General features: G+C 40.5%; 1 protein-coding gene across 2 annotated transcripts; it reads left to right on the top strand.

Annotated features, from left to right (window-relative positions):
- Positions 1-425: 425 nt before the first annotated feature.
- LOC136178156 (NLR family CARD domain-containing protein 3-like) lies at positions 426-18,554 on the top strand. Of its 2 annotated transcripts, XM_065951974.1 has the most exons (11): positions 426-549; positions 816-926; positions 2,251-2,361; positions 2,595-2,673; positions 8,564-8,768; positions 11,415-13,269; positions 13,376-13,549; positions 13,645-13,818; positions 14,519-14,686; positions 14,807-14,853; positions 16,971-18,554. In XM_065951974.1, exons 1-11 carry the CDS (start codon positions 482-484, stop codon positions 17,534-17,536), a joined length of 3,558 nt encoding a protein of 1,185 aa, XP_065808046.1. In that variant the 5' UTR covers positions 426-481; the 3' UTR covers positions 17,537-18,554. The 2 variants fall into 2 exon arrangements, with proteins under 2 accessions (XP_065808046.1, XP_065808047.1); XM_065951975.1 differs by lacking the exon at positions 426-549 and having other exon boundaries at positions 856-926; positions 2,027-2,361.
- Positions 18,555-19,641: the final 1,087 nt, after the last annotated feature.

The following is a 19,641-nucleotide window of genomic DNA, read 5'->3' as shown; positions in this document are numbered from 1 at the left end:
GTTCAGGAAGTGTTCACAGTCTGCAGTCAAAGTGCCAAAGTACTTAGTTCTACGTCTCAGTTCAGCTTTGAGACATTTCTCAGAGTAAAGTTGGATCACTTTGACTTTGTTGTTAAGATATTAGAAGTTAAACTACACAGTGTAAGTGTTGGACTGTAATCTGATATGAGCAGATTATTATTCCTGATGTGTTCATGTGTACGATCAGGGCTGGACTGACCATCTGACATACCACGTATTTTCATGAAGGGCTGACGCACCTTGTGACTGATAAAGTTCATTTTTAATAGCCGTCCCCTAAAGCAGGGACAGCTGTTCATTGGTTGGTGGAGCTAGATAGACTTAAAGCTGGACCAGTCAGGTCTTGAACAGGGTCATTCCCCCTCCCCCTTCCTCTCTGGGTAAGAGGAAGTGAGTCAACATCAGGAAACCGTGGGCGACTCTCTTGGGCTCGCTCCACATCTCACTCACTCTGCACGCCATGACAGCAAGAGGAGAGGAGAAATGTCAGAGCATTCAGATCCTTGCAGAGAAAAAACAGGAAAGAGGGTGAGACAGACAGACAGACAGACAGACAGAGAGAGAGAGAGACAGACACACAGACAGACAGATACACAGACGGACACACACACACAGACAGACAGACAGACAGAGAGACAGACACACAGACAGACAGACAGACGTAATAACTCTGATGATCGTTCTTCGCAGGGTGCAGCTCTTCCAGCAGGGGGCGCTCTACTATGAATCAGTTCAGCATCACTCCATCATCATCATCACTGCTCACAGTAACTAATAATGTTTGTTTGTATCAGGATGGAGAGACAGAGACCAGACTCTCCTGGACCCAGCTGTGTGTCCATGAAGAGTGACAGGTCTAAGGGTCTTCCTCATAACTTTAAAGATGGACTTCCTGCTGATGGAAGGTAAGAATTGAAATTGACAAAGAGCTCTGTTCTGCTTTTCTGTAACTCTTTCAGGTCCTCAGAATTCACCTCCTTCTCTTCTAGGTTTAAATAGTCCAGACCTTCCCCTCTGCTCTACTCACCTGTCTTCACTTTCCTCATCAGCTTCATTACTGGACTGTTTAGTTTTCTTACCACTTCATGGTCATTGTGTGCTTTGGTTCTGTCTTGTGTTTTTTCTTTTGAAGTGTTTGTTCTTGAACTCTGAACTGCCTGAAGGCTGTAAAATGTGGAAAAGATTCATTTTATTGCAGCTGAGTCCATTTATTTCTGCATTTGGGTCCTTCCCTGCTCCCTATTCCCTGACCCTGTCAGAACTAACCTGCCTGACAAAGAACCAGACGACAGTGTGATGGACTTCCTGACTTCACAGCAAAAACAGCCCGACTAGAAAGAAGTGGGGAAGTGCGACTCACAGACAGTCAGTACTTACCAACTTTCACTGCAGGCTGACAGCTCAACTACCGTACTGTAGCTAGTATAAGTGCAAACTCCACAAAGAGAAAACAGACAGAACTAAAAGAGCAACACGGCTGCACAGAAACTGAACGTTGTAGACATCACTGAACATGATAGAAATAGTCACACAGGAAGTCAGTTTAAACTTTATTCTTTCTGGGAAACCCCAAAATCAGACTGTGTCTTATATACCAGTCCTGGATCTGGATCTGCTCTGTATCCTGATAGAAGTTTAGGGCAGCCTGTGGACTCATAGTAAGGTCTGTATTCATGATATTAGTGGACATCTTACTCTACATTCTGAGCCAGTTGTGAGCCTTATTGAGGATTAATTTGGTCTGTAATCATTCATTCTTTTATAAATCTTTGTCCTGTGGCTCATCATGTTGAGGTTGTCCTTCCGTTAACTTCGATTTCATCAGTCTAAAGAATTTGAGGACAGACACAGTGCTGTTCTGCTTTTCTGTAACTCTTTCATCCTCAGCCGTTTGCATCCCTCTCAGTCTTCTGTCCATGTTCACCTCTCCCAGGACTCGTACTTTCCTCCTGTTTCTCCTTCTTCTTCACCAGAGGTCCTCAGAATTCACCTCCTTCTCTTCTAGGTTTAAATAGTCCAGACCTTCCCCTCTGCTCTACTCACCTGTCTTCACTTTCCTCATCAGCTTCATTACTGGACTGTTCGAATAGAAACAGAGAGAACTGTGGAGAACTTCAGCTCTGCCTCCTGATCACTGATTATCCATCTGCTAGTTTGAACTGGAACAATCTGATTAAATATGATCTTAGTTCTACAAGCTTTCATTAACCATCTGTTTGTTTGTATCAGGATGAAGAGACAGAAACCAGACTCTCCTGGACCCAGCTGTGTGTCCATGAAGAGTGACAGGTCTAAGGGTCTTCCTCATAACTTTAAAGATGGACTTCCTGCTGATGGAAGGTAAGAATTGAAATTGACAAAGAGCTCTGTTCTGCTTTTCTGTAACTCTCCTGGACCCAGCTGTGTGTCCATGAAGAGTTATATTGACTTTAAAGCTGGACGTTCTGCTGATGGAATGTAAGCAATAAAAATGAAGTTAATGTTCTTACTCTGTTGTTTAAAGACTCATATCTTGTCTCAGAGCTTCATAATATATGACCCGTTGTTTTCTTGTGTACAATGTCCTGTCACAGAGTTCAACAGGAGAGCTCTGAGGTTCACAGAGATCAACCAGACCAGCAGAATCTAACAGACCTGGACTCCATCTTTATGGTGTGTACAACACTTTTTAAATAATTAGCTACCATTACAAGACTTTAATAATAAATAACTGGTCCATCTTGACCAGCTGACCTTGAGACTCAGACGATTTTATTCATCCCAAAGGGTCATTCAGTTTTTGGGGTCAACCCAGACCTACATACGTTCACAAACGTTCCATTATTCACCATGCACCTTAATAAATTATCATTTAGTATTTACCTACTGACACATAGCTCTGTATATATATATTTATTTCTCGTTTACTGCATATATTTCTGTTTACATCTGGTCACTACTGCACATAGTACTGTATATATATATTTATTTCTCGTTTACTGCATATAGTTCTGTATATATATATTTATTTCTCGTTTACTGCACATAGTTCTGTTTACATCTGGTCACTACTGCACATAGTTCTGGTTACATCTGTTTACATCTGTTAGTCTGATCACTGTCCACTTATATCTACTCTTTTATATTTTGTATTTTTAAGTTAAGTTTAAGCTTTAAGTTGTATTTAAATTGACACTTTATATTTAGGTTGAAATGTTTTGTTTACTTGCATTGTTGTTAATTTACTGCTCTGTGTGCCTTTGAATTGCCCCCCGGGGACAAATAAAGTTTTTTGAATTGAATTGAATTGAATTGAAACAGACAGACAGGCAGACCAGCAGAGATGCTCACTGGAACACTGGCGCCCTCATGTGGCCTCATAGGTGGAGACAGACCCGAGGGTCAGGAAAGGTTCAAATACACCGTTTAAGAACAACAATAGATCAATCATTTATAAGTAGATAGGACATACTATGATGTGTTGCTCACATTCAGAGAATGTATGAACAGGCCACCGACAGAATGACGAGAATAAACCACAATGTGGTTCAACACAAGAACAACCAATACAATAAATAATACCATGAGGTTTTTCATCTCGTGGCTGCTATCAAGGTTTACCAGCCTGATGGCAGAGGGAATTAACCATTTACATGCGTGCAAATTAGTCGCTTTTAAGTGACTCCCTCTTTTTTTTTTTTTTTTTAATTGAGTTTGTAACTTGAACAGTACAAATCGCTGCATGATGTACAGAATACAAAATATAAAGCCACCCATCCCTACCCAAACCCTCTTACCTCCCCGATCCATCACCCAAAACCACCCTCAGTCCCACCCCACCGCAATGCTTTTAACAACAATGATAGCATAATGTATGTCTACACATATACATACATTTATCCACATACAGTTAGTTAACACAAATAATCCAGGCATTTGCAGCTGCTCCTATTAAACCCCATAATCATCAAAAGTGCTATGTGAATAATTTGTTATCCCAGTAACAGTAGTGAAATAGGCTATGAATGGAAACCACATTTTACTGAACTCAGCCTTTTTCCCCCTCATGGTGCATTTAATCTTTTCTAGTTTTAGATTGAACATGACTTCCTTCATCCACCTGGCATGAGAAGGAGGCTTAGGATCTTTCCAATGAAACAGTATCAGACGATGTGCTAGCAAGCAGGTGAAGGCGATAACATTACAAAGATTTCCGGACCAAATAGTGTTTTCTGGTTTTACACTAAAAATGGCAGTAAGAGGATGTGGCTCAACTGATACATTGTAGGCCTCGCTTAAAGATTTAAATATGGTCTCCTAAAAAACATGCAAAGAAGGGCATAGCCAAAACATATGAATTAAGGCTTTTCCCATTGTGTTTTAAGTTTATCTAATGGTTGAGGAATAATTTCACAAATAGTTTCATAAATCTGGGAGATTAACCTTTTCTTATCTGCATTAAGAGATAGCAACTCGTCAACTGGAGAAGTTGGAGGTATGTTTGGAAAGAAGCTGTATTGTTTTCTAACAAAGTCCCTTATAAACAAATATCGAAAGAAGTTTATTCGTGATAATTTATATTTTATTACTAGCTGGTCAAAGGATGCAAATACTCCATCCAAAAAGAGGTCTTTAATATAATATATTCCATTCCCATGCCAGGCACGGAAGGCCATGTCCATTAAAGCAGGCGTAAAAAGATGATTACACACTATAGGGGCCATTATTGAAGGGCTTTGTAAGCCAAAATGTTTCCTAAATTGTAACCAAAAGTGTGTGGATTGCCACAGGATTTTTTATTGAACTACATGCAGAGATCCGTAAGGGAGAACAAACCATTGAATGAACAGGGACTCCAAAAGACTCTGCTTGGACCCAGTCTGGCACATTCTCACTGCTGTGACCTTTGACCCAGAAGAAATTTTTTTGAATGTTGCTTGCCCAGTAATAATACAAAAGATTGGGCATGGCCATTCCCCCTGCCCTCTTGTGCCTCTCCAGGAAATGCCTGCTTTTGCGGGGTTGTTTATTATTCCATATAAATTTTGTGAGAATTTTATCAATCTGAGCAAATTGTTTCTTAGGGATGCATACTGATAAGTTCTGGAAAAGATACAAAAATTTTGGGACAATGTTCATATTAGTTAAATTGATGCGACCTGCCATTGATAAAGGAAGGGTGCGCCATCGTTCCAAATCTTGTTTACATTTATCTATTAAGGGTGTTATGTTACATTTGAGAAGATTTTCAAAAGATCTAGGGACAATTATGCCAAGATAATTAAAGTGAGAGCTCACAAGTCTAAAAGGGAACATAGATGAGGGCATTTTTTGAGCAGTGGGGTTGACTGGATATAATTCACTTTTCTCCAAATTCAATTTATAGCCCGACACTCTCCCGAAACAGTCTAGATTAGACAGAATGGATGGTATTGACGACCCAGGGTTGCTGACAAACAAAAGAAGGTCATCTGCATATAGTGCCACCTTATATACAGTATTCTCTCTGATTATCCCTTCAATGGTTTGGCACTATCTCAGTGAAATAGCAAGCGGTTCAATAAAGAGGTCGAAAAGTAACGGGGAGAGGGGACACCCTTGCCTCGTTCCTCTGCTAAGGGGGAAGTACTTAGATTGAGTATTGTTTGTGCGGACACACGCCTGTGGAGCTGTATACAGTAATTTCACCCACGAGATAAAGTTGAAAATAGGAGTACCTTCCTTGGTGAATCCTGTCTGATTTGGCGAGAAATATTACATGAGAGCACTTTTTCTAATCGTTTTGCAAGGCATTTTGCTAGAATTTTATAGTCGCAGTTAAGGAGCGAAATTGGTCGGTAAGATTGACAGAGCAACAAGTCCTTATCTTTTTTAGGTAGAAGACATATTGAGGCTTGTCTTAAAGTGGGGGGTAATTGGCCCTTCAATAATGCTTCATTGTACATAGTAAGAAGCAAGGGTGCAAGCTCATTAGAAAAAGCTTTATAAAATTCAGTTACAAATCCATCAGGGCCGGGGGCCTTGCCAGATTGCATACTCTTGATAGCTTCTTGAATTTCCCCAATTGAAAAAGGGCTATCCAGTTTAGCTTTTTCAGCTTCATTCAATTGAGGCATGTTTAAGCCTTGAAAGTAGAGATCGGTCAACCTTGAGTCGTTCCCACACTCTGAGGTATATAAGTTTCTGATTCAGAAAAGGCATCATTGATCTGATCATGGTTTACAACAATGGAACCTGCTGAGGTCTTAATTTGCATAATTTATCTTTCAACAAATGACTGGTGCGCATGATGCGCAAGAAGCTTGCCTGACTTATCACCATGCTCGAAGATCAAGTGGCGTGCTTTAAGAATTAACTGCTCTGCTTTTGCAGTTGAGGCCAAATCATATTCTGTTTGAAGGCTGATTTTTTTTTGGAAGAGCTCAGGAGTTGGGGATTCAGCGTATTGTCTATCGACCTCTGCGATACCATCAGAGAGCTCCTTAATTTTAGCCACACTCTCCCTTTTACTGTTCGCCCTAAAACTAATAATATGGCCACGCAGAAATGCTTTCAGGGTTTCCCATAGAATACAGTGGGATACACCCGGGGCAACATTAGTCTCAATAAAAAGCTTGATTTGACTATTTATTAATTTAACAAATGTAGGTTCAGAAAGTAAAAGAGAGTTCAGGCGCCATGGCCTAAAAGGGGTGGGCTGATCTGAGAAAGTCAGTTCAAAAGATAGGGGGGCATGATCCGAAATAACTATGCTGTGGTACAAGACCTGGTTGATATTGGGAATTAATTGAATGTCGATGAGGAAATAGTCAATTCGAGAGAACGTATGGTGCACCGGGGAAAAAAAGGAATAAGCCCTGCTATTTTGATGTATAAGCCTCCAGGGGTCACACAGGCCTAACTGCGCTATGTAATTGTTTAAGGCAGTAGCCATTTTCAATGGCTGAGAAGGTCTGGACGACGAGCGATCCAGCACAGGATTCAGAGTACAATTCAAATCCCCACCAATTATCAGAGAGTGACTATCTATATTTGGGAGACTGGAGAAGAATGAATGAATAAAATCTTCATTGTCCCAGTTAGGCGCATAAATGCTAGCCAGGGTGACAGGTTTGTTCAAGAGCTGCCCGGATACAATAATGTATCTACCATGTGGATCTGCAATAGTTTCATTAGCTTCAAAGGGAATGTTTTTATGGATTATTATTGCTGTACCTCTGACTTTGGAATCAAATTTAGAATTAAACACTTTACCCGTCCAACCCCTGTAAATCCTTTTGACATCTGCATTGCGGACTCCCGCTTTTTTAACATTTAATTTAATTTCGGTGACTTGTGCAATTCATGCAGATCCGAAAATATATAAAACAAAATAAATACACATTGTTGTGAATGCGTATGATGAAGTTCGGCTCAGTAGAGTTCACCTATCAATGATCTGCAAGTAACGCAGCTCTTGTTCTCAACCTAAGAATGTTACTAGCCAAAACAGAAACAGAGTAGGGCGGGTTTTGGCAACACTCGAGCTGTGGGATCTAGCGATGCAGCACGTTATGCTAGGTGCGCCGTCTATGTATATTTCCTGCACATATCATCAGCATTTAAGACCATTTAACTAGAAGGTTATCAATCTCCCTCACTCTGTACCCCTCACAAGACTTTATATACTCTGCAGGTGACCAGAGAGAGAGAGAGAGAAAAAAAGAGAGACATGTCCGCTGTTTGGTATTTCAATGCAAAGTACCAAACTAAACAATGTATTTTCCCGTTTTGTGCAGCTGCTTGCTGCAAATGTGATTCGGCTCTCTCTTGGTTTGTGAAATCTCTGCACATGCAGATCACCTGTTGTGATAACGGTATTGGAACTGTGCAGCGTACTGTATCAGCACTCAGTGCGCGTGCAGGCAGGTGAGAGTGCATTTGTCATTGGAATTGTCCCGACCCCTCTTCAATAAATAAACAAAAAAAGGAACCCAGAAAAATAAGATCATGTCTTCACTACATGAGCATGTGTCAGAAATTAATACAATTCAGTATAACTTTTAAATGTTCATATAGTTGTCTAACTAGTACGTAAACAAACCAAAATAATGTCACACTAAATACTAAATTATAAATCAGCTATACAGAGACTACTTGTTTAAAGAAACATTGGAATTTCTGCAGGGCTGGAAAAGTGCAAAAACATTACAACTCTCCAGTCCACATGTTTATAAAAGTATTCAAACTTATGTATTCTTCTTTGTGTGAACATGTGTCTGACGAACACTTAAAAGGTTTACGATAAGATAAAAAGATTGGATCATAATTACAAAGTTTTGCAGAAAAGGCACAAATTGGTGCATAAAAACTGATCAGAATGCAGGAAAATAATGTTCAGTTTTTAAAAAGCCTAACATGAGATTTTGGTTTCCCCGGCTGCTTGTAAATCCTGTCTTTACCTGTTTGATATGCAAACTGTGAGGGGTCTGGTTTGTCATACGCTAAGGAGATAACCTCATCTTCAGACTGACAGATGTACTACCAGTTTATATTAAATATCCAGTGTCTCCTTCTGTTCCAGCTGCTGGAGGAGAACATCGTCACCTTTGTGAAGAACGAGCTGAAGAGAGTCCACAGGGTTCTGAGGCCAGATTACTCAGAATGCTTAGAGAGTCAGAGTGAGGATGAAGAGCAGTGGAGAAGCTGTAAAGATGATTTTTTGAAGATCACTCGCCACTTCCTGAGGAGAATGAAGCAAGGGGAGCTGGCTGACTGTCTGCACAGCAGTAAGAACATTTAAACAGATTTAGTATTTTAGAAAAAGGACAAAGAGGTTTATAGTAGAGAAACTTGGGCCCCTAAAAGTTGAGAGACCCCTACCCGAGGTAGAACAAAGCACAACCATATTTTTTCATGACTTGAACATGTCTAGTTTATGAAACGAATGGTTGTATAAAAATATTTTACTGCAAAATAACTTTTTTTGGATGTTTTATGCATCTTACCAAAAAACGAAAATAGGTCAAATTAGGGCTTCTCCGGAAGGGACAGCTCTAGCCTTATCACATGTATCTCTGGGAATCAGAATCAGAATTTCACCAAATTTGGACAGGATGTTCTTAGATAGTTATTAGTTACAATTATGCAACGTTTTTATCAATACCATTTTCAATTTTTGAATTTTTCACACTTAAACACACATGTAGTTTAGGCGGAAATTGAAAATTTAAACAAAAATTAAAAAGGTATGTATATCAAAGTCTGTCATTTTTTAAGTAAGTACACCAAACATTAAAATATGTCATTTTTATCTTCTTAGACTGTTATCTCAACATAAAAGCAAGTTATTTGACTTTTCGCTTGACCCTATGCTGTCACCAGCCCCTAACAGGAAACTAGTGCAGCCAGGATATCAGGGCGACCTGGTACAATGAGGCCCTATGGATGTGTATGTGGGAGGAGGTGGCCACAAACAATTGATTAAGACTTAACAACAAGACACAATATAATTGTATTCTGTAATATGTATATAATTAAACATTTTATAGTTATTCCTAATACATTTTGTCTCATATTTTCTATCTTACATATGATTTATATGAGTCAACCTGCTGCTTTCAACAATATTGTCAACTATGACATTGTTTCTATTTCATTCCAAAAAATTAAAGCATTGTCTTGACATCACTTGTGAAATATTAATGAACTAAAAACACTATTGATATATATAACCTTGAGTTCGTATAAATTAAATATACTTCATATCGTCTATTTGTATATACAGCCTGTTGTAGTTTTTTTTAATGTATTTCAGTCATATAAAGATGGTGTGTAGTCATCATATCTCCTGCTTTTAAGAAGAACCCTAGTTACTCCAGAGGATACACTGGATGAAGGGATAGTTTTTATAATACCCTAAGTATGATAAAGTGTTAAAAAAAAGCTACAATAGCTATTTTTGTTGAATGATTTATCAGGCAACCAGTGGAGCTGGGATATAAAACAATTCTTATGATGGCTTAAGATGTGTGTAAGGTAAATTAGGAAAGTAATCATGCAAACATGTTTATAAGAAACTTCTTTATGCACTTATTTTACCTCATTATATATTATGACCTTTGATTTTAAATGCTAATTACAAAGGATGATTTCCACTTTTAGACAAAATGACTGCGAACCTGAGAGCTTAACACCTTGCAACTAAAAACCTTTGTGTCACACTAAGCATACCCTGGTGACAAAGTTTTACCTCTTACCTCACAGGAGCTTTAAGAAAACAATTGCTGCAGAAAATAACCATCAACAAAGTCAACCAACCAAACATCACAAACAAATCAAGACCCCAAAAATAATCAAGACACCACAACTAAATCAAGACATCATCATTATCATCATTGTCTTTGGTTGTGGTGCCTTGATTTGGTTGTGTTGTCTTTGGTTGTGTTGTCTTTGGTTGTGTTGTCTTTGGTTATGGTGTCTTGATTTGGTTGTGTTGTCTTGATTTGGTTTGGTTGTGTTGTCTTGATTTGGTTCTGTTGTCTTTGGTTGTGGTGTCTTGATTTGGTTGTGTTATCTTTGTTTGGTTGGTTGACTTTGTTGATGGTTATTTTCTGCAGCAGTTGTTTTCTTAAAGCTCCTGGGAGGATTGTTTTGGTTGGTTATAGAGCTCACTTAAACTTATACTGATATCGTTAAATGGTTTACAAAAGCAAACAAGACCTTAAGATACATTTGACGGTTCAAACTTGGCAGAAGGAGATTTTTCATCTGAAATCCTGGCTGCACTAGTTTCCTGTTAGGGGCTGGTGACAGCATAGGGTCAAGTGAAAAGTCAAATAACTTGCTTTTATGTTGAGATAACAGTCTAAAGAAGATAAAAATGACATATTTTAATGTTTGGTGTGCTTACTTAAAAAATGACAAACTTTGACATACATACCTTTTGAATTTTTGTTTCAATTTTCAATTTCCGCCTAAACTACATGTGTGTTTAAGTGTGAAAAATTCAAAAAATGAAAATGGTATTGATAAAAACTTTACATTATTGTAACTAATAACTATCTGTGAACATCCTGTCCAAATTTGGTGAAATTCTGATTCTGATTCCCAGAGATACATGTGATAAGGCTAGAGCTGTCCCTTTTGGAGAAGCCCTAATTTGACCTATTTTCGTTTTTTGGTAAGATGCATAAAACATCCCAAAAAAGTTATTTTGCCGTAAAATATTTTTATACAACAATCCGTTTCATAAACTAGACATGTTCAAGTTATGAAAAAATATGGTTGTGCTTTGTTCTACCTCGGGTAGGGGTATCTCGAAAACTAAAGCCTTTTTTGGGGGTTTGTTCCTCTACTATTAAAGTTCCAAACTCAGATAGTCATGTGATCTATATCAGGATCTGTTCAGTGATTTCAGTTCTTTCTTTATTCAGGAACGTTTGGTCCAGTGTGCCAACAAAAACTCAAATCTAACCTGAAGGAGAAGTTCCAGTGTGTGTTTGAGGGGATTGCTAAAGCAGGAAACCCAACCCTTCTGAACCAGATCTACACAGAGCTCTACATCACAGAGGGAGGGACTGGAGAGGTCAATGATGAACACGAGGTCAGACAGATTGAAACAGCATCCAGGAAACCAGACAGACTAGAAACAACCATCAGAAAAGATGACATCTTTAAAGCCTCACCTGGAAGAGATGAACCAATCAGAAGAGTGATGACAAAGGGAGTGGCTGGCATCGGGAAAACAGTCTTAACACAGAAGTTCACTCTGGACTGGGCTGAACACAAAGCCAACCAGGACATACAGTTCACATTTCCATTCACTTTCAGAGAGCTGAATGTGCTGAAAGAGAAAAGGTTCAGCTTGGTAAAACTTGTTCATCACTTCTTTCCTGAAACCAAAGAAGCAGGAATCTGCAGGTTTGAAGAGTTCCAGGTTGTGTTCATCTTTGACGGTCTGGATGAGTGTCGACTTCCTCTGGACTTTAAAAACAACCAGACCCTGACTGATGTCACAGAGTCCACCTTAGTGGATGTGCTGCTGACAAACCTCATCAGGGGGAAACTGCTTCCCTCTGCTCGTCTCTGGATAACCACACGACCTGCAGCAGCCAATCAGATCCCTCCTGAGTGTGTTGACATGGTGACAGAGGTGAGAGGGTTCCCTGACCCACAGAAGGAAGAGTACTTCAGGAAGAGGTTCCAGGATGAGGAGCAGGCCAACAGAATCATCTCCCACATCAAGACATCCAGAAGCCTCCACATCATGTGCCACATCCCAGTCTTCTGCTGGATCACTGCTACAGTTCTGGAGGATGTGCTGAAGACCAGAGAGGGAGGAGAGCTGCCCAAGACCCTGACTGAGATGTACATCCACTTCCTGGTGGTTCAGTCCAAACTGAAGAACATCAAGTATGATGGAGGAGCTGACACAGATCCACACTGGAGTCCAGAGAGCAGGAAGATGATTGAGTCTCTGGGAAAACTGGCTTTTGAGCAGCTGCAGAAAGGAAACCTTATCTTCTATGAGTCAGACCTGACAGAGTGTGGCATCGATATCAGAGCAGCCTCAGTGTGCTCAGGAGTGTTCACACAGATCTTTAAAGAGGAGAGAGGACTGTACCAGGACAAGCTGTTCTGCTTCATCCATCTGAGTGTTCAGGAGTTTCTGGCTGCTCTTCATGTCTATCTGACCTTCATCAACTCTGGAGTCAATCTGATGTCAGAAGATCAAACTACATCCAGGTCTGAAGTATCAAGAGAAAAACCTGACCCAACACTTTTATATCAGAGTGCTGTGGACCAGGCCTTACAGAGTCCAAATGGACACCTGGACTTGTTCCTCCGCTTCCTCCTTGGTCTTTCTCTAGAGACCAATCAGAATCACATACAAGGTTTGCTGACACACACAAGAAGTGGCTCACAGACCTATCAGAATCTCCTGAAAGGTCTGCTGTCATGGACAGGATGGGGCTCACAGACCAATCAGAAAACAGTCAAGTACATCAAGGAGAAGGTCAGTGAGGATCTGTCTGCAGAGAAAAGCATCAATCTGTTCCACTGTCTGAATGAACTGAATGATCGTTCTCTAGTGGAGGAGATCCAACAGTCCCTGAGATCAGGACGTCTCTCCACAGATCAACTGTCTCCTGCTCAGTGGTCAGCTCTGGTCTTCATCTTACTGTCATCAGAAGAAGATCTGGACGTGTTTGACCTGAAGAAATACTCTGCTTCAGAGGAGGCTCTTCAGAGGCTGCTGCCTGTGATCAAAACTTCAAACAAAGCTCTGTACGTGCTCACATAACTATCCAGGTTAAATGTAGTTCTCTTTATTCAGAAATAACAACTATTGTTTATAATTTCTTTCATTTGTGTTCTTCTGAATCATCTTCAGGCTGAGTGCCTGTAAACTCTCAGAGAGAAGCTGTGAAGCTCTGTCCTCAGTCCTCAGCTCCCAGTCCTCTAGTCTGAGAGAGCTGGACCTGAGCAACAACAACCTGCAGGATTCAGGAGTGAAGCTGCTGTGTAGTGGTTTAGAGACTCTGCACTGTACACTGGAAACTGTCAGGTCAGAGCCTTGTTCATGTAAAAGTTTACCCAAGAAGCTTGCATGTACTTCTTTTATTTGATATTGTAATTACTTACCAAAAATATCCTCTTCAGGCTGAGTGTCTGTAACCTCTCAGAGAGAAGCTGTGAAGCTCTGTCCTCAGTCCTCAGCTCCCAGTCCTCTAGTCTGAGAGAGCTGGACCTGAGCAACAACAACCTGCAGGATTCAGGAGTGAAGCTGCTGTCTGCTGGACTAAAGAGTCCACTCTGTAGACTGGACACTCTCAGGTTAGTGTGCAGCTGAAATATGAAGTTATTTCCTGACCAACAAAGAAACAAACAAATCATGGATAATAGTTTAACATAAAGAACTAAAGAAGCTTTTCTTTCTACTTCACTGTTGATGTCCAAGCAGTCTGTGTGTTTATCTCACACTCTGACTTACCTTCACTTCTTGTCACCAGAGTAAATATTGATTAGTATCAGATTATAAAGTCGATTCTGTTCAGCTGCGTGGTTATGACTGGCTGTTACTGGTGAAACAGCTGAGACTGGACCAATGGATGTGAAGCTGATCAGCAAACAGGCTGAACACAAAGAGAGAGGAGACACAGAATGTTTTCAACAGAGATAGAAGGAGCCGTAGTTCTTTGGTCTGTTTGCTCACAACAGCTACGAAACTGCACTGCACGCTCATCCTGACGGTCTTCAGTTCTGTCCACATTTCTTAACAGTTTCTCGTGTGTGTGTGTGTGTGTGTGTGTGTGTGTGTGTGTGTGTGTGTGTGTGTGTGTGTGTGTGTGTGTGTGTGTGTGTGTGTGTGTGTGTGTGTGTGTGTGTGTGTGTGTGTGTGTGTGTGTGTGTGTGTGTGTGTGTGTGTGTGTGTGTGTGTGTGTGTGTGTGTGTGTGTGTGTGTGTGTGTGTGTGTGTGTGTGTGTGTGTGTGTGTGTGTGTGTGTGTGTGTGTGTGTGTGTGTGTGTGTGTGTGGTCTGTCAGGTTGTCTGATCACAGAAGAAGGTTGTGTGTCTCTGGCCTCAGCTCTAAGCTCCTCCCCCCTGAGAGAGCTGGACCTGAGCTACAATCATCCAGGAGAACGAGGAGAGAAGCTGCTGTCTGCTGGACTGGAGGATCCACACTGCAGACTGGAGACACTGAGGTACAGACAGACACACAGAAGCTGTCTCACTGTTTCTGAATGATAAACTCTGCTTCTTGTCTGATGGTGGATTTAAATGAAGATGTATGAGGTAGATTCTGATCTGGTTTCTTCCTCCAGGTTGGACCATGGTGGACTGCACAAACTGAAACCTGGTCTGAGGAAGTGTGAGTGTGTTTTGATTTCTCTTCATCAGAACACAGCAGCACATGTTGGATGAGGGCTGGAAGTAACACAAAGTGATGGTGATGGAAACTCATGAGAGTTGAAATATTAAACAATAAAAAATGTAAACCTCCTTTACTCTCTGCACAGCCTTCTGGCAGTTCCATGAATGGACCAGTTCTTCTTTTAAACAGGAAGTAACAAAAAGTGTGTGCTGAAACAATACATTTCTGTTGGATGGGATGAATGGTGATTATCTAATCACTGGATCATTTCAACACTTCAGATATAGACAGACACACAAATATTTTGACTGCTCCATATTTCACATCACGAGTTTTCATAACCTCCTTTCTTATCATCACTTTCTGTGACTTCCACCCTCGAGGCTCCTTTCTTTCAATGACAACAGAAACAGTTTGTGTTGACAACCATCAATGATGAATGAAAGACAATGACATTGATTACATTTGGCTCTATTTTCATCAAACCATTTGGATCAAATCCACCTGAACTTCATCAAATGTCTATGTTTGTACTTGTTGACAGGACTCATCACTTTTGAACTCAAGTCAAAAGATACTTTTCAGTCAGAAATGAGTTTCTGTTTTTGTCTCTGGATTGAAAGATTTTAGAATTCAGATCAAACACACAAAGTGAACACAGTGATCCAACATTAGAGTCCATGAAGATCAATAATAAATATGTGTTTAGAGTTGATCAGAACAGATAAAGTATCATGAAACAGCTGATTAGTCTGATGGATCACGGTGGGTTCATACTGCGCTTCTTCTTCTTCTAAACCTTTCTGTTCACTGACGGGTCGACACACTAAAGAAGGGCTGGCTCATATGAAAATATAATCACATCATGTTTAAATATTGAACCTAATAAATCTAAATCAAGATCTGTAGTGTGACTATTTGTCAGGATGTGTGCTGAGTGTGCTGGTGTTCACGTCCATAGAAGTGACATCATGACACCAAGGAGGAGAACAGGAGTTCACTTTCAGCTCCACTTCTGGATTTCTGTTTTTGGATCAGACCTCCACTTTATTTACTGCAGCTCAAACTAGAGTTTACAGTGTGAAGTGGCCGTGTCCTTCTCCTCTGTGTGATAGGCTGTTCCATCTTCATCCAGTCAAAATGTTCAAAGTTTCTTGTTGTTATTGACATCAATTGTGTCCCAAATTCCTATGGAGAAAGTTTGATCCCCCAGCCATAGACACAAGGATTGATGAGCACACAGATGATTCAGGGTGTGACTACATCACATTGGGTGTGACAGTGAAAGTGGAAATGAGGCTCCTGTTTGTGCTGAATGTGACCTCTGAGGACAGAACAGTTGGAGACAGCAGATGGTTCACAGCTTCTTTGTGCTGCACTTTGATTAGTCAGACTTTATTCACTGCATGTGTTTGTTGATTTGGATCTCCATTCATCCTGGCTTCCATGGTAACTCCATTTGAACTTGATTAGAAGTGGATTATTACATTTCAGTGCTGTCAAACATCATTCAGTGCTGAATATGTCATTTATTTATTTATAAATCCATTCTTGGTCTACTCCCCTCCTATCTATGCGCTCTAATTTCATGCAACATTGGTAGCTCTAGCCTACGCTCGTCTGTTATTGCTATCTGTACCTAAGGTCTGCACAGAATTAGGTAAGATGGCCTTTAGGTACTCCGCCCCCTCTTTTTGTAACACACTACAGGCTGAGTGATCTGGTCACTCGAGTGGAATTTAAAGGGATGCTGAAAGAGCACGAATTTAAATCAATTGGGAGTTGTCTATGTTAATAGCCCTGCATTAGACACCTGACTTGACTTTTAATGTGTTTATATGATATTTTTGTGTGTATTGGCCATGCATCTACTTTGTGTTGTTGATGTCTGTTACTTCGATGTTTCTATTATTTTGTTTGCCACTGATGTACCCAGGTCTCTCTTGAAAAAGAGATTCCAAAATCTCAATGAGACGACCTGGTAAAATTAAATTAAAATAAAAAAATAAATATGAACTGTAAGTTTGATTGACTCTCAGTAAGTGTCAGTAAAGTTGTTGATGAATGAACAGATAATAACCTGCAGCTGTGTTGTGTCTCGTTCTCTCCATCAGACGCCTGTGAGCTGGAACTGGACACAAACACAGTGAGCAGAAAACTGAAACTGTCTGACAACAGCAGGAAGGTGACATGGGGGGAGTGGCTTCAATCATATCCTGATCATCCAGACAGATTTGAAAACTCTCAGCTGCTGTGTAGGACTGGTCTGACTGGTCGCTGTTACTGGGAGGTCGAGTGGAGAGGAGGGGTTGATGTATCAGTGAGTTACAGAGGAATTAGAAGGAAAGGAGGCAGAGATGAATGTTTGTTTGGATATAATGATCAGTCCTGGAGTCTGTTCTGCTCTGATGGAGGTTACGCTGTCATACACAATAACATAAGAACAAACATCTCCTCCTCCTCCTCTGTCTCTAACAGAGTAGCAGTGTATGTGGACTGTCCTGCTGGCTCTCTGTCCTTCTACAGAGTCTCCTCTGACACACTGATCCACCTCCACACCTTCAACACCACATTCACTGAACCTCTCTATCCTGGGTTTGGGTTTGGGTTTGGGTTTGGGTTTGGGTATAGGTCCTGGTCTCGTGGTTCTTCAGTGTCTCTGTGTGGTGTGTCGGAATGAGAAACACTGCTGACTGAAGATCAGCTGATTCTGTTCACTCTGTCCAGCTGGTCTGTTTCATGGTTGGGGGGGCGTGGTAATGGGGGGGGGGTGAATGGGGGTTAAATTTTCTACATTACAGAAAAACAATGGACCCCCCTCTGTGATGTCTGTATTGTTCTGATCTCAATAATAAAGTCCAAACAGGATCAAAGTGAGCCGGATTACCTGATCCTGGATTATCAAATCTGATCACTTTAATCTGGCAAGGCAGTCTTTCTTCTCTGACATCATCACCAGAAACAATAATAATGCTTGTGTCCTGTTAGCTACTGTGGACAGGCTAACAAACCCTCCTGTGTCAGCAGCACCTGAACTTCATTCTACTAAAGTGAGTGAGAGTGTAAATATGAACACATCACACCCATCCTTCAGGCTCTACACTGGCTCCCTATTTCATTCAGGATTCAATACAAAGTCACCTTCTCACCTAACAGTGCCCCCCCCCCCCCCACCTCAAAGAACTCCTCACCCCACAATCCTCCACACGAAGCCTCCGCTCTGGGAATACCAACCTCCTCCATGACTAAACTCCCCACCATGGGAGATTTTTTATTGATGAAATTGTTTTTATTTTATTTTAAACTCTGCAGTACTTTGAGATTTGAGATTTTAAACATTTACTGTGTGCGGGTCATGTGATTTCTCATGTTGTATGTTCACTAATCTGGATGTCAGCTGGATGAGCTTGTTTCATGGTAAAATCAATGTGTTTGTTGGTCTTATGTTTCTTTTTAATCTTTGTGTTTATGTTGCCAGACAATTAGAACTCATCAAATCCCACGCTTTAAACACAGATAACATTAAGTCTTTATTTCACAATGGATCACACTCTGAAGTGTTACCAATTAAGTAACCACGTACTAAGTCCAGTTTCTGCTAGTCAAAGCTGCCTTCTATGGGAGAGGGATTATCAGTCCATGCTGCCAAAGAAGTCAATAAAGGTTGTACATAATAAAAAAAGCTATTTTGCACTGGATCCATTCTCTTGAAGTTATTTCACTAACAGGTTTATCAGGTAGAAGTTTGAAATACAGATTGGCAGAAAATACATCAATATGTTAAATATCGAGCTAATGTATCGTGTATAATAACGGGAACGCTCCCTGAAACACCCGCCGGCTCCGTGTATTGACTGGAGAAAATCGGCCCGTTGTTTAATCCTGTAAGGGGTTTGGGACTGAAAACCTTCTGATGTAGAGTTTGAGATTTTATTTACTGCACAGGTAAGTGATGTGTAATTTATCTAAACCTCCACAGTGTCTCAAACTAACTTTTACAAACACTTTGAGTTTTCTCTCCTCCATGAGCTGAAACGGAGCTAACTGTACTTTATGCTAGCTGGAGTCTCCTGAGTCAGAGAGGTGTCAAACATACCGACCTAATACTGATTTATTAGTGAGGGTCATTATGTGACATTTACAGGGTTAGGACACGTTTAAAGATGTTTAAAATGCTCTACTTTGAATGATAGTTTGACATGTTTCTTTACTGAAAAAAAAAAAACAGTTCAAATTATTATAAAGACACCTCGTGTAAAAACCCAGAACCTCTTCATATGGAAACTAAATATTTTAATATGTTTCATTTGTAAAGTTAAAGTGTTGGACACAACACGTCTCCTACTTCACTGTAAAGTCCCAGTGTCTGTGTGTTTGTTGTTTCATCACACTGTAAGTTTCATACTGCACTCTGATTGGCTCCTAACTAGTGATGATGTCATGAATCCTGCAGGTAAGTCCAGGTGTTAAACTGCTGCTCTTTGTGAAATCTCTCAGTTTATCCCTCATTCTCTTCTCTCTATGTAACTGACTCTCAGTAGTTGACTCTATAACAGAGGCGTTCAGACTGTGAGGAGAGCTGGCAGCAGAGACGGAAGTGCTGAAAGGGACAGGTGTGTGCAGGTGTTGGAAACAGGAAACAAGAAGTTAGTTATTCTAGTTTGTCAGCAGGTGGAGCTTCAGCAGTGACACACAGATACTGTAAATCACCTGTACTAGTCCCTTCTTTAGTGCAGTCATACGTGCGTCAGGTGTGAACAAAGACAGATTTTGATTGGCTGTGAC

This window comes from Labrus bergylta, chromosome 24 (genome assembly GCF_963930695.1).
Source record: "Labrus bergylta chromosome 24, fLabBer1.1, whole genome shotgun sequence".
Lineage (NCBI taxonomy): Eukaryota > Metazoa > Chordata > Actinopteri > Labriformes > Labridae > Labrus > Labrus bergylta.
The sequence above is the reverse complement of the archived record's forward strand: the minus strand, read 5'-3'. Positions and strand labels throughout refer to the sequence as shown.